This window comes from Scomber japonicus, chromosome 1, assembly GCF_027409825.1.
Source record: "Scomber japonicus isolate fScoJap1 chromosome 1, fScoJap1.pri, whole genome shotgun sequence".
Taxonomy (NCBI): domain Eukaryota; kingdom Metazoa; phylum Chordata; class Actinopteri; order Scombriformes; family Scombridae; genus Scomber; species Scomber japonicus.
The window spans coordinates 766189-779926 of record NC_070578.1 but is presented as its reverse complement, the minus strand read 5'-3'; the positions used below and the strand labels follow the sequence as shown (position 1 = coordinate 779926).

Below are 13738 nucleotides of genomic sequence, written 5' to 3'. Positions count from 1 at the left end.
GATGGTCTTTTTGTAGTGGTGGTAAGAACAGAGGGTTTGGATGTAACCACTGTTGTTTCTTGACTCTTGGTTGTTTCCCCTGGGAATGAAGTTGTAGTTTCAACAACACCGGTGGTGGCGGTTGTGACTGGGCCAGTGGTCACTATTTTAGGTGGTTTTGTTGTCTCAACCTGTATTGTTGTTTCCTCTGATATGGTTGTTTCTCCAGGTTTGGTGGTAGTTCCTTTTGTTGTTATTGATGGTCCTTTTGTAGTGGTGGTAAGAACAGAGGGTTTGGATGTAACCACTGTTGTTTCTTGACTCTTGGTTGTTTCCCCTGGGAATGAAGTTGTAGTTTCAACAACACCAGTGGTGGCGGTTGTGACTGGGCCAGTGGTGACTATTTTAGGTGGTTTTGTTGTCTCAACCTGTATTGTTGTTTCCTCTGATACGGTTGTTTCTCCAGGTTTGGTGGTAGTTCCTTTCGTAGTTATTGATGGTCTTTTTGTAGTGGTGGTAAGAACAGAGGGTTTGGAAGTAACCACTGTTGTTTCTTGACTCTTGGTTGTTTCCCCTGGGAATGAAGTTGTAGTTTCAACAACACCGGTGGTGGCGGTTGTGACTGGGCCAGTGGTCACTATTTTAGGTGGTTTTGTTGTCTCAACCTGTATTGTTGTTTCCTCTGATATGGTTGTTTCTCCAGGTTTGGTGGTAGTTCCTTTTGTTGTTATTGATGGTCCTTTTGTAGTGGTGGTAAGAACAGAGGGTTTGGATGTAACCACTGTTGTTTCTTGACTATTGGTTGTTTCCCCTGGGAATGAAGTTGTAGTTTCAACAACACCGGTGGTGGCGGTTGTGACTGGGCCAGTGGTGACTATTTTAGGTGGTTTTGTTGTCTCAACCTTTATTGTTGTTTCCTCTGATACGGTTGTTTCTCCAGGTTTGGTGGTAGTTCCTTCCGTTGTTATTGATGGTCCTTTTGTAGTGGTGGTAAGAACAGAGGGTTTGGATGTAACCACTGTTGTTTCTTGACTCTTGGTTGTTTCCCCTGGGAATGAAGTTGTAGTTTCAACAACACCGGTGGTGGCGGTTGTGACTGGGCCAGTGGTGACTATTTTAGGTGGTTTTGTTGTCTCAACCTGTATTGTTGTTTCCTCTGATATGGTTGTTTCTCCAGGTTTGGTGGTAGTTCCTTTTGTTGTTATTGATGGTCTTTTTGTAGTGGTGGTAAGAACAGAGGGTTTGGATGTAACCACTGTTGTTTCTTGACTCTTGGTTGTTTCCCCTGGGAATGAAGTTGTAGTTTCAACAACACCAGTGGTGGCGGTTGTGACTGGGCCAGTGGTGACTATTTTAGGTGCTTTTGTTGTCTCAACCTGTATTGTTGTTTCCTCTGATACGGTTGTTTCTCCAGGTTTGGTGGTAGTTCCTTTCGTAGTTATTGATGGTCTTTTTGTAGTGGTGGTAAGAACAGAGGGTTTGGATGTAACCACTGTTGTTTCTTGACTCTTGGTTGTTTCCCCTGGGAATGAAGTTGTAGTTTCAACAACACCGGTGGTGGCGGTTGTGACTGGGCCAGTGGTCACTATTTTAGGTGGTTTTGTTGTCTCAACCTGTATTGTTGTTTCCTCTGATATGGTTGTTTCTCCAGGTTTGGTGGTAGTTCCTTTTGTTGTTATTGATGGTCCTTTTGTAGTGGTGGTAAGAACAGAGGGTTTGGATGTAACCACTGTTGTTTCTTGATTCTTGGTTGTTTCCCCTGGGAATGAAGTTGTAGTTTCAACAACACCGGTGGTGGCGGTTGTGACTGGGCCAGTGGTCACTATTTTAGGTGGTTTTGTTGTCTCAACCTTTATTGTTGTTTCCTCTGATATGGTTGTTTCTCCAGGTTTGGTGGTAGTTCCTTTTGTTGTTATTGATGGTCCTTTTGTAGTGGTGGTAAGAACAGAGGGTTTGGATGTAACCACTGTTGTTTCTTGACTCTTGGTTGTTTCCCCTGGGAATGAAGTTGTAGTTTCAACAACACCAGTGGTGGCGGTTGTGACTGGGCCAGTGGTGACTATTTTAGGTGGTTTTGTTGTCTCAACCTTTATTGTTGTTTCCTCTGATATGGTTGTTTCTCCAGGTTTGGTGGTAGTTCCTTTGGTAGTTATTGATGGTGTTTTTGTAGTGGTGGTAAGAACAGAGGGTTTGGATGTAACCACTGTTGTTTCTTTACTCTTGGTTGTCTCCCCTGGGAATGAAGTTGTAGTTTCAACAACACTAGTGGTGGCAGTTGTGACTGGGCCTGTGGTGACTATTTTAGATGGTTTTGTTGTCTCAACCTGTATTGTTGTTTCCTCTGATATGGTTGTTTCTCCAGGTTTGGTGGTAGTTCCTTTTGTTGTTATTGATGGTCCTTTTGTAGTGGTGGTAAGAACAGAGGGTTTGGATGTAACCACTGTTGTTTCTTGACTATTGGTTGTTTCCCCTGGGAATGAAGTTGTAGTTTCAACAACACCGGTGGTGGCGGTTGTGACTGGGCCAGTGGTGACTATTTTAGGTGGTTTTGTTGTCTCAACCTTTATTGTTGTTTCCTCTGATACGGTTGTTTCTCCAGGTTTGGTGGTAGTTCCTTCCGTTGTTATTGATGGTCCTTTTGTAGTGGTGGTAAGAACAGAGGGTTTGGATGTAACCACTGTTGTTTCTTGACTCTTGGTTGTTTCCCCTGGGAATGAAGTTGTAGTTTCAACAACACCGGTGGTGGCGGTTGTGACTGGGCCAGTGGTGACTATTTTAGGTGGTTTTGTTGTCTCAACCTGTATTGTTGTTTCCTCTGATATGGTTGTTTCTCCAGGTTTGGTGGTAGTTCCTTTTGTTGTTATTGATGGTCTTTTTGTAGTGGTGGTAAGAACAGAGGGTTTGGATGTAACCACTGTTGTTTCTTGACTCTTGGTTGTTTCCCCTGGGAATGAAGTTGTAGTTTCAACAACACCAGTGGTGGCGGTTGTGACTGGGCCAGTGGTGACTATTTTAGGTGGTTTTGTTGTCTCAACCTGTATTGTTGTTTCCTCTGATACGGTTGTTTCTCCAGGTTTGGTGGTAGTTCCTTTCGTAGTTATTGATGGTCTTTTTGTAGTGGTGGTAAGAACAGAGGGTTTGGATGTAACCACTGTTGTTTCTTGACTCTTGGTTGTTTCCCCTGGGAATGAAGTTGTAGTTTCAACAACACCGGTGGTGGCGGTTGTGACTGGGCCAGTGGTCACTATTTTAGGTGGTTTTGTTGTCTCAACCTTTATTGTTGTTTCCTCTGATATGGTTGTTTCTCCAGGTTTGGTGGTAGTTCCTTTTGTTGTTATTGATGGTCCTTTTGTAGTGGTGGTAAGAACAGAGGGTTTGGATGTAGCCACTGTTGTTTCTTGATTCTTGGTTGTTTCCCCTGGGAACGAAGTTGTAGTTTCAACAACACCGGTGGTGGCGGTTGTGACTAGGCCAGTGGTGACTATTTTAGGTGGTTTTGTTGTCTCAACCTTTATTGTTGTTTCCTCTGATATGGTTGTTTCTCCAGGTTTGGTGGTAGTTCCTTTTGTTGTTATTGATGGTCCTTTTGTAGTGGTGGTAAGAACAGAGGGTTTGGATGTAACCACTGTTGTTTCTTGACTCTTGGTTGTTTCCCCTGGGAATGAAGTTGTAGTTTCAACAACACCAGTGGTGGCGGTTGTGACTGGGCCAGTGGTGACTATTTTAGGTGGTTTTGTTGTCTCAACCTTTATTGTTGTTTCCTCTGATATGGTTGTTTCTCCAGGTTTGGTGGTAGTTCCTTTGGTAGTTATTGATGGTGTTTTTGTAGTGGTGGTAAGAACAGAGGGTTTGGATGTAACCACTGTTGTTTCTTTACTCTTGGTTGTTTCCCCTGGGAATGAAGTTGTAGTTTCAACAACACTAGTGGTGGCAGTTGTGACTGGGCCTGTGGTGACTATTTTAGATGGTTTTGTTGTCTCAACCTGTATTGTTGTTTCCTCTGATATGGTTGTTTCTCCAGGTTTGGTGGTAGTTCCTTTTGTAGTTATTGATGGTCCTTTTGTAGTGGTGGTAAGAACAGAGGGTTTGGATGTAACCACTGTTGTTTCTTGACCCTTGGTTGTTTCCCCTGGGAATGAAGTTGTAGTTTCAACAACACCGGTGGTGGCGGTTGTGACTGGGCCAGTGGTGACTATTTTAGGTGGTTTTGTTGTCTCAACCTGTATTGTTGTTTCCTCTGATATGGTTGTTTCTCCAGGTTTGGTGGTAGTTCCTTTTGTTGTTATTGATGGTCCTTTTGTAGTGGTGGTAAGAACAGAGGGTTTGGATGTAACCACTGTTGTTTCTTGACCCTTGGTTGTTTCCCCTGGGAATGAAGTTGTAGTTTCAACAACACCGGTGGTGGCGGTTGTGACTGGGCCAGTGGTGACTATTTTAGGTGGTTTTGTTGTCTCAACCTTTATTGTTGTTTCCTCTGATACGGTTGTTTCTCCAGGTTTGGTGGTAGTTCCTTTTGTTGTTATTGATGGTCCTTTTGTAGTGGTGGTAAGAACAGAGGGTTTGGATGTTACAACTGTTGTTTCTTGACTCTTGGTTGTTTCCCCTGGGAATGAAGTTGTAGTTTCAACAACACTGGTGGTGGCGGTTGTGACTGGGCCAGTGGTGACTACTTTAGGTGGTTTTGTTGTCTCAACCTGTATTGTTGTTTCCTCTGCTATGGTTGTTTCTCCAGGTTTGGTGGTAGTTCCTTTCGTACTTATTGATGGTCTTTTTGTAGTGGTGGTAACAATAGAGGGTTTGGATGTAACCACTGTTGTTTCTTGACTCTTGGTTGTTTCCCCTGGGAATGAAGTTGTAGTTTCAACAACACCAGTGGTGGCAGTTGTGACTGGGCCAGTGGTGACTATTTTAGGTGGTTTTGTTGTCTCAACCTTTATTGTTGTTTCCTCTGATATGGTTGTTTCTCCAGGTTTGGTGGTAGTTCCTTTTGTCGTTATTGATGGCCTTTTTGTAGTGGTGGTAACAACAGAGGGTTTGGTTGTAATCACTGTTAATTCTTCACCCTCCGTTGTTTCGCCTGGGAATGAAGTTGTAGTTTCAACAGAACCGGTGGTGGCGGTTGTGACTATTTTAGGTGGTTTTGTTGTCTCAACCTGTATTGTTGTTTCCTCTGATATGGTTGTTTCTCCAGGTACAGTTGTGATTTCCTCTGTGGTTACACCTGCAATAAAAGTTCCAAAAAAATCACTTTGCGAATGATTTTAAGTCACTAACAATAAATTCAGATGAATTTCCTCTCCATTATTTTTTTTTACTATATCTGTTTCATGTAAAATACTGATGTTGAATTTTTCGCTTTTTATCGAATATCATGCAGCGCCCAAAACCTCTTTTTTTTTACCTGGCGTTGTTTTTATAGCCGTGCTGAATCTAAAGGGAGTTGTTGTCGGGACAGCAGTGGTCGTGGTTAAGCATGGGAAGATGTTTCTGATTATGGTGCCATTTGGGCCACACACAGCTGTGATGCAGTGTCCTAATCCATCCGTTGTGTTGTAGACGGTAGCCCCATATTTGTAGATTTTTCCATTAATGAAGCATGTGCAAACTAAAGAGACAAAGTATTTAATTGTTTTAACTGTCATACATACATGCATACATGCATACATATATATATATATATATATATATATATATATATATATATATATATACATATATATATATATATATATACACACATGCATGTGTATGTGTAAGTATATACAGTATGTAATGTACATTGTCTTAATATCAGTGAACCTATGTACTCACAGTTCACATCGTAGTTGCACCTTATTCCAGAGACTGTGCAGGAGCTTTGACATAGAAGGAAATTCAGTGGTTATCCCCATGTGCTTTGGCATTTAAAATTTGAAAATTTTCTTCAAATGCACAATATAAGATTTGGAAATATTAACCAAAGACCTGCTTTTCAGTGAAGTTACATATTACCTCAACCTTGCCTTCTTATTTTCTCAATATTTAGCATAAACAAGCAGTCGCGCTTTTGGTCTTCAAAACTGTATTTATTAGTATCAATGTTGAGGCATTCACACACTTCAAATCTTTAATGTGAGAGCTCCAGACCTTCATCTTTTCTGATCTTCAAATCCTTCTTGATATACGTTCATGACACCAATAGTGCGACCATGTTGTCAGTTTTATGTATTTGTCTAAATATTATAATTAAAAAATATATATGTTCATTTGTGTATGTAAAAAATGTAACTCTGTCATTTGGATTGTTTTGTTTGCTTTCTTTGACCTATATTTTAATCTTCATCAAACTAGATAACTCCATTTTTCATTCAAGTCAAGTCATTCAATTCAAGGCAGTCAAAAAAGTTTGTTCACATCAAGAGTTTCATCCACATGTCAATCTTCAGCTGCTCTGTCAAAATTCCATATTATATATCAGTATATACGTAGTTATTTTACATTAGAAGTGTGCATGTCCAAATGTGGTAGATGCATCAGTGTCTACTGTGTGCTAAGTCATTACTGCGAAGAGGAATCTTTTGTATAACACATACCAAGTGGTACATTCGTCTGACGGAACCTTCTCTCCAATGCTGTAATGGGTGCCTTTGTCATCATAGCAGCCACATTGGCCCCAGGTGACACACTTCATTGTGTCTTCATCAAAGAATGGCTGGGTTGGAGGACACTGTGGATAGCAGCCTGCAACAGAATTATAACATTTTCATTTACCTCAATATAAATACAAGTATAGCAGCCTCCCCATCAATAAAATATAGACCCGCAGTATTTTAGAGGAAGAGTACACATTCTTTGGATTCTAAAACTGTATTTTGTTCGAGGCGCAGACTGTAACTGTACTCCACAGGCTATCTATATGCAGACTGGTAGAGTTACACAGAGATTTTCTGGTCTCATATCTCAGAGAAGTTTTGCTTGAAGTATAATATCTCTCTATTTATCCTGCCAACAGACTAATTGTTGACACAGAATAGAAAATCACAGAAAAAGAAGGAGGGAGAAACAGACTAACAAAAAAAAGAGCCCATGAAAGAAAGACAGGGTGAACATATAAGCTAAACTAATCACAAAACGCTCGGCCTGTATTTCATTGTTGTTACTAAATATTAAACAAATAAATATAAAAATCGGATATAACAGCATTATTGAGTATGATAGCTTTGACACATAACACATCTGATTGACATGCACTGTTATCACTGTTGTTATTAACAGGGTAAAGGTCAATCAGTCACTTTACTGAAGTTCCACTCAAAGCTTGATTTGGCTGTAAAACACAGATTCCTCTAGTTAAGAGTAATGAAACACCAAAAAGATCAGTCTACTATACCTTCCAGGGCATTGATGAGGTTGGAACAGTTTCCTGATGGATTCCTACATGTCTTCATGCAGTCAGCGCCACAAGGCTTGTAGTGCCACTCACAGCCATTAGGGGAGTTATAGTAGTCACAGAAAATAGCTGCAAAAGAAAGAGACAAAAAGAATGTCCAGATTTTAAATGCCCATGATTTTGCTTAATATGACAAATTAATGTGACTAATCAATTTAAATTTAAATTTGGCTAAAGAAACCATTTCTGATATTGATTTAGCACCAGAGTTGCCCAGAATCCTGAAATTTCCTCCTAAGTACTCTGTACCATCAGGTTTTCATCATGTTATTGGAGTCAAACTTACGGCACAGCTTGGGAGTTCTCCATTTCACACACGCTCCAGCTTCATTACAAACTTTGGCGTAGGCAGCCACAGCAGTGCAGAGACACTCACAGTCCCCACCGGTGTCACAAGCACAAGAGTCTCTCACACAAGAATCGAAGAATGGCCCTGGGTCAACCTTAAACAGACAATAACATACTGTAATTGAATGTTGGGGGTAATAAAAATGTTGTCCTGTTCTAGTAGTAATAATAATAATAATAATAATGCATTTTATTTAAAGGCGCCTTTCAAAGCACTCAAGGTCACCTTACAAGGCACATATAACACACAACAGTACATCCAAAAATACAAATCAGGTGACATTTAGTGCAGAGATAAAGAAGAAAGAAGAAGAAAATATAAATAAATAAAGAAAAAGAAAAAATAAATAAATAAATATGAACGTGACTTCAAAGTGCATTAATATAATAAATAAACAAGAATGAAGATTGCATGGTTAATGGGAGATAGAATACGCCACTCTGAAAAGGTGGGTTTTCAGGCGGGATTTAAAGGTGAGGACAGAGTCTAGTAGTAGTAGCAGCAGCAGTAGCATTGGTAACAGTAGTCGTAATCACACTGGTTGTACTATCAGTTCTAATAGTAGAGATATTGGTGCTATGATAAAGAATCACCTAACTATAAATATCCAGTCTAAATATTTAACAGTCTGACTAGTAGTTGTTACATTTGTCTTTCTTTTATCTTATGTCAGTAGTCCGAATGTAAATTTGCTGAAATAGGACAAATTGAAAGTGGTGAGGTTTTTTCTGACAAAACTTTTCTGGCAAGGTTTTGGTGAGGTTTTTACAAGCAACTGTTTTTTTGGATATATCACCTAGGTGGTGACATATTCTCATATTCTGACAATTCTGATAAAGTATACACAGGTTCATTTACTATAAATGCATAAATGAATAGTCTCACATTGCTGTCAATGGCATAAAATCATATGGGTTTTATGTTCCATCATACATCACATTATGTCATTCTTACTTTAAAAAAAAAAACTTTATCTTTATTAACTTTATTTTATTATTATGCATTTTATGTATTATATTTTTAGAAGGTAGTTATGGTGATTGCCTGTGTATCATTAATGTGTGTATCCATGTTTCTTATCACCATACCTTTGAATGACAGCTCTTGAAGGTGGCACTGGTGATGATGCTACACTGTTTCTGGGACCAGGCTGCCCGGTAGCGGTTGGAAGCACAGGGATCAGTGAGGAGTTGGGCATTGGGGCAACTGGATGAAGCTTTCCAACTATTGCCAAATTGTAAAACATCTGCTACTGTCTCCTGGGAGCGTGTGGTGAAGTCATTCTTACTGTTACCATCGTAGTTTCCACACAGACCACATACTTTACCCTGAGGGACCCAATGACAGAGTTTAATGCTATATGATAGGACTGAAAAAATACATCAAAGTATTGCAGCATAACAAGATAGATTAAATACTGAATCAAAAATGTTTTTGAGTATTTATTAATACTTTGTGGAACAAAATGTCTGAGACAATTCTCTGTCATGTCCTGGTATATCCTAGAGAAGAAGCTAGCCTGAAAGGAACTGGCTAAACAAATAGTCATGCTTTGCTTACCTCATACTTTGGACTGAGTTTAATAAAAAGACTGGTCTTCTGGTCCCACATGAGCACAAGTCCTGGTTTGACCGTCAATACCAGATAAATACCCATCTTCTGTAACTGAGAAGGTAACACCTGGCTGCTGCCCTTTACCACCTGGAAGTTCTCATCTTTAAGCTGGAATTCATTATCCTGTGGGTTTCAACATTAAATAACATGCTTTTTATTACTGCAACCAGTTAAGTGAGATGGAACAAGTAACAAGTATGACGGCTAAATATCATGAGCAGTGTGATTGAATATAAATGTTCAGGGTATATTTAATGTATTGTGGGCATCAGCATCATAGCATGACTATAGGATGACATTTCATTATTACTGGTCTCAGAGTGAACCTTATGCATCCCATTACAGTAGCAAATAAATCAAATAATAAAAGCCCAACTTCACTGTGTTAATATTAACATTAGTTTGATAGTGGGACCTAGTGTTTGAAACAGAATATGTGCACAGTGTAAGTGTGTTGTGTTTACCCCAACAAAAATCTTGATGGTCTTGGAGCAGGTGGTTCCTGTGCTCCCACATGGAACATTCTCAGTGATAATTCGGAAGCTTCCACTGCCCTGACTAGAACCACAGTAGTCCTGATTAAGGCACATTGAGAGACACAGAATACAATTATTGGACACCATCCTTAAAATAAAAATCCTTTAAGATCTCCTCTAGCTTGTAAAATTTTATTGACAACTACTAACTATTTTTCAGTTTAAATAGTGGATCTGTGGGACACAAGATGTCTCATACTTCCATTCTCAGTGTATGTTTCACATCACACTTAATAATAATAAAACAATCATTTACATATTGGACTCTGCACACAATTTTTGAAGAGACCAGAAGAAAGCATATTTTTGAGATTTTCTTGACAATTTTTTGAGAATCAGTCCTCATTTTTGATACAGTTAATGGTTGGCACTTTTTCTACAATAGCCTAATTTACATCCAGTGATAACCTCTCTATATTGTAGTTTTTTCTTGGCAGAGACCACCATTCCCTTGCATGATTCAGATTGCTCTTATCATGGAAATAACACGTGTTGTCAAATTACTTTGGACTAAATTTTAAGGATTACAACCTTAACCCCTGCACATCTGTCCATTTATCTCTAAAGTATGGACATAATCTTCCACTGTACCTGGAGGAGTGTATATTCACACTGTCCATTGAAGTCAAACCTCTTATCATCAAATGTGGTGTAGTGGCCATCACCATAGATCCCACAAACTGCATCACACACGTTGGTGGTACATCTGAATGTCTTGCCACTGCAATAGCTGAAGAGACAGACACAAGACATCATGTAAACCTTGCTAGAAAAACCATTACATCTTCAAAATTCTCAATAATTGTTATGATAAGTTTTTTTTCCGGAAAGTGGGGTTCATCTTAGAGCTAAACAATTGCATGTTTAAAAGTTCAGATATCTTTCTGAATAGAGAGCGAAGTGTTGTATTATGGGTTGTTTGTTGCCTTGATGGATGGTTGATCCTAATGTTGCCAATTATAGTGTATCTTTTAGATTCAGCCAGCCCAATAGTGTCTCATTTTTCAATTTCTAAAATATAATATAATAAAATACTGACTCCTTTCAAAGATAATGAGGAGTTCCAAAAGACAGACAAGCTACACAAATGTGGGTTGCATCTTCTAAGGGAAACTTTCCCATCAGGAATACTGTAAAAGTGTCTTCAAAAAGTCATTTTCCAAAAACATGCATCATAGGTTACCACCCTGGTTAGAATGAACTTTCCCGATCAGTGTCCTGGAGTTACAACAAATCAAACAACTTTTTGACATATGGAAACTTTCGAAATTGGATCGATGGAAACACGTTATGTGAAAAAGACAAAGAGTGGCAAAGAGAGCACATATTGAACACATAATGTTGGCTATGGGAACTAAAGCACTGTACAAACCAGGTGTTGCAGTCCACAGTCAGCGTCTGTCCAGGCTGGTACACCTGTCCATTGTGCAGACATGGACAGTTGGTCTCTTTGATACAACCTCCTGATCCATCTGACACCAGGCCATCAGGGCACATACAGCCTGATATACAGCCAGTACTGATCTGTTTCCATCCAACATGGAGGGGAAAGAGAGGGTCAAACAAAGCCAGTGCATGTTTGTGTAACGGTTTGATTTCTGTGAGCACGTGTGTGGTGAAGTTGGTACTTACACAACCCATGTCCAGAGAGTTGCAGCTCTTCTGACACTCAGTCCCAGTTGTCCCAGGCTGAGCAGTGGAGCAGTCAAAGTAAACCATGGGGGCAATGCATGTTGTAGAGGCTGGGTAATCAATAACAAATTCAAAGTTAGAGAAGCCTCATTGTCACAATAAACAGAAGTCAACATGTCAATATTCCATGAAATGTGCATAATTACTTCCACAATTTAGCATTTAGCAACATTTTTTTTTGCATTGATGTGGAAGAGAATTTAAAATGTTGTTCTGTGGCTGAGCATTGCACTCAACAGGCCTCATTGATTACACATGGATTGTCAATAGGACATTGTTAAGGGATTTAAAGGTCCAATGTGTAGGATTTAGTGGCATCTAGTGATGAGGTTGCAGAATGCAACCAACTGAATACTCTTCCCTCTCCCCCACCAAGCATGTAAGAGAACTGCAAAACTTGATGTGAAAGGCCCTGTCTACATATAGATATAAAGGGTTCATTCTAGGGTAACAAAAACAAAACAAGTCTTATTTTCAGATGATTATTCTCTAATTAAAACATACTTGTGAATATTACATTCCATTTCTGCCAAGTCCATTGTGCAAGATGCCGCTAAATTCTACACACTTCACCTTTAACAGTTAGTTGACAGATTGAATTCAGTATTTAAGCAAAAAAGGAAACACCTACAACTCCTATGGTTAATGTGAATTATGGGATTTGAATGTGTCTGCATGTGGAAACCTACATTGTGGTCGTTTCCCTCCTGAGCAGCTGAGAGCTCCTTGTCTGCAGATGCTGTGAGAGCAGGTATGACAGATATGAGAAACATAGTTGAATTTTTAGTAGTTCTTAACTGTTCAATTGGTTTGCCATTAAATTCTGTTTTTTGAACATTCATATGGTGACTGAGTTTTAATTTAACACTATCCACAGATTGATATTTTTGGCACAAAGTAAAACGTCTAGACATTTTCCACAGGATGAATTTTAATATCTTTGCTGAACTCTGGCCTTTAATTTAACTACATATACCAATACTTTGGTTTATGAGAACATTCCAGCAAAACTATGACATTCTCATTGACATCAGCTTTATGATTGTGTTTAGTGAAAATCAGTACGATAACATGCAAAAATGCTAAACTACACTCTATGAATTATCAGAATGTTGTTTTGTCATTGTGAGTGTCATTTATCTCAAAACACTTGCACAGCATTGTTTGTGTGGTTGTAGAGGCTTGTTTCCATCACACTGGCTCTCCATGACACATGTAAATCCTTACTGTCTACCTAGTGCCTTCTATCTATTTCTGTTCTAGTTCTGTCAGAAATGCTAGTTTGCTTCTCATTATGTCTTTCACAACTCTTGACATCACTGCACACTGTATTTACCATGTGGCGCCATCTTTGGTGATAGCCTGTCCAGCAGGAATAATGGTATCTTTATCATAGCAGGGACAGCTTGTCTTGGCCACACACTGGCCTTCCTCGTTCATATAGGTTCCCTCGGCACAGCCACAGCCATCCACTGTGGTGAAGCTGGTCTGGCAGGAGTAGTCAACCTGACTGAGGGAATGGCAGGTACGACCACAGCAGGTCATTTTGTAGTCATACACTGATCCAGCAGGACAAGATGTGCTGAATTTACCTGTTGGGAGACAAAAGTATTAGCATGTTAGCAAATTTTATGTAGTTTAATTGTTTGTTGTTGCCGATAGAGAATAGAAAATGGTCACACGGTGTAACCATTAACATTAACTTGCAATTTAATATTGATTTGATGGCACCTCTACCTGTTCCCAGCTAAATATAATTCAGTACAATACAAACAATTGTGTATATGCTGTGCTTAGTTTTTGTGATATTTACCTTGTTGAATTATTGTTTATTGTTGCAATAACCAAACCAATCATTTCATTAAATCTCATTAAATATTTCATCTTGATCTGTTATTGTTACATGTGTTTGGCTGTTTGTTACAAACAAGGCATCTCTCTATTAGTACAGTAAAACAAAGGACTCCTTGCTCACCACAGATGGTTGCCCTCCAGCCGGTGATATGGATTCCTGCTGCTGAACAGGCATAGACATAGGAGGACACTGCAGTACACATGCAGTCCTCACTTTTCTCACAGTTACAGCTGTCATACATGCAGTTCTGTGAGGGGACACAGTGGGCATGAGCACATTATTGA

General features: G+C 39.4%; 1 protein-coding gene across 1 annotated transcript in view; it reads right to left on the bottom strand.

Annotated features, from left to right (window-relative positions):
* LOC128361115 (mucin-2-like) overlaps positions 1-13738 on the bottom strand; it is a 36043-nt gene that overhangs the window by 17615 nt on the left and 4690 nt on the right. Inside the window, exons 9-25 of the mRNA XM_053321633.1 lie at positions 13575-13701; positions 12936-13191; positions 12289-12338; positions 11540-11649; positions 11280-11431; positions 10499-10637; positions 9836-9946; positions 9318-9494; positions 8846-9085; positions 7695-7851; positions 7349-7477; positions 6552-6699; positions 5791-5834; positions 5381-5584; positions 1710-3304; positions 539-1013; positions 65-364 (exon numbers count right to left, since the gene is read on the bottom strand). Coding sequence (XP_053177608.1) covers positions 65-364; positions 539-1013; positions 1710-3304; positions 5381-5584; positions 5791-5834; positions 6552-6699; positions 7349-7477; positions 7695-7851; positions 8846-9085; positions 9318-9494; positions 9836-9946; positions 10499-10637; positions 11280-11431; positions 11540-11649; positions 12289-12338; positions 12936-13191; positions 13575-13701 — 4414 coding nt within the window. The remainder of the gene's footprint in view (positions 1-64; positions 365-538; positions 1014-1709; positions 3305-5380; positions 5585-5790; positions 5835-6551; positions 6700-7348; positions 7478-7694; positions 7852-8845; positions 9086-9317; positions 9495-9835; positions 9947-10498; positions 10638-11279; positions 11432-11539; positions 11650-12288; positions 12339-12935; positions 13192-13574; positions 13702-13738) is intronic.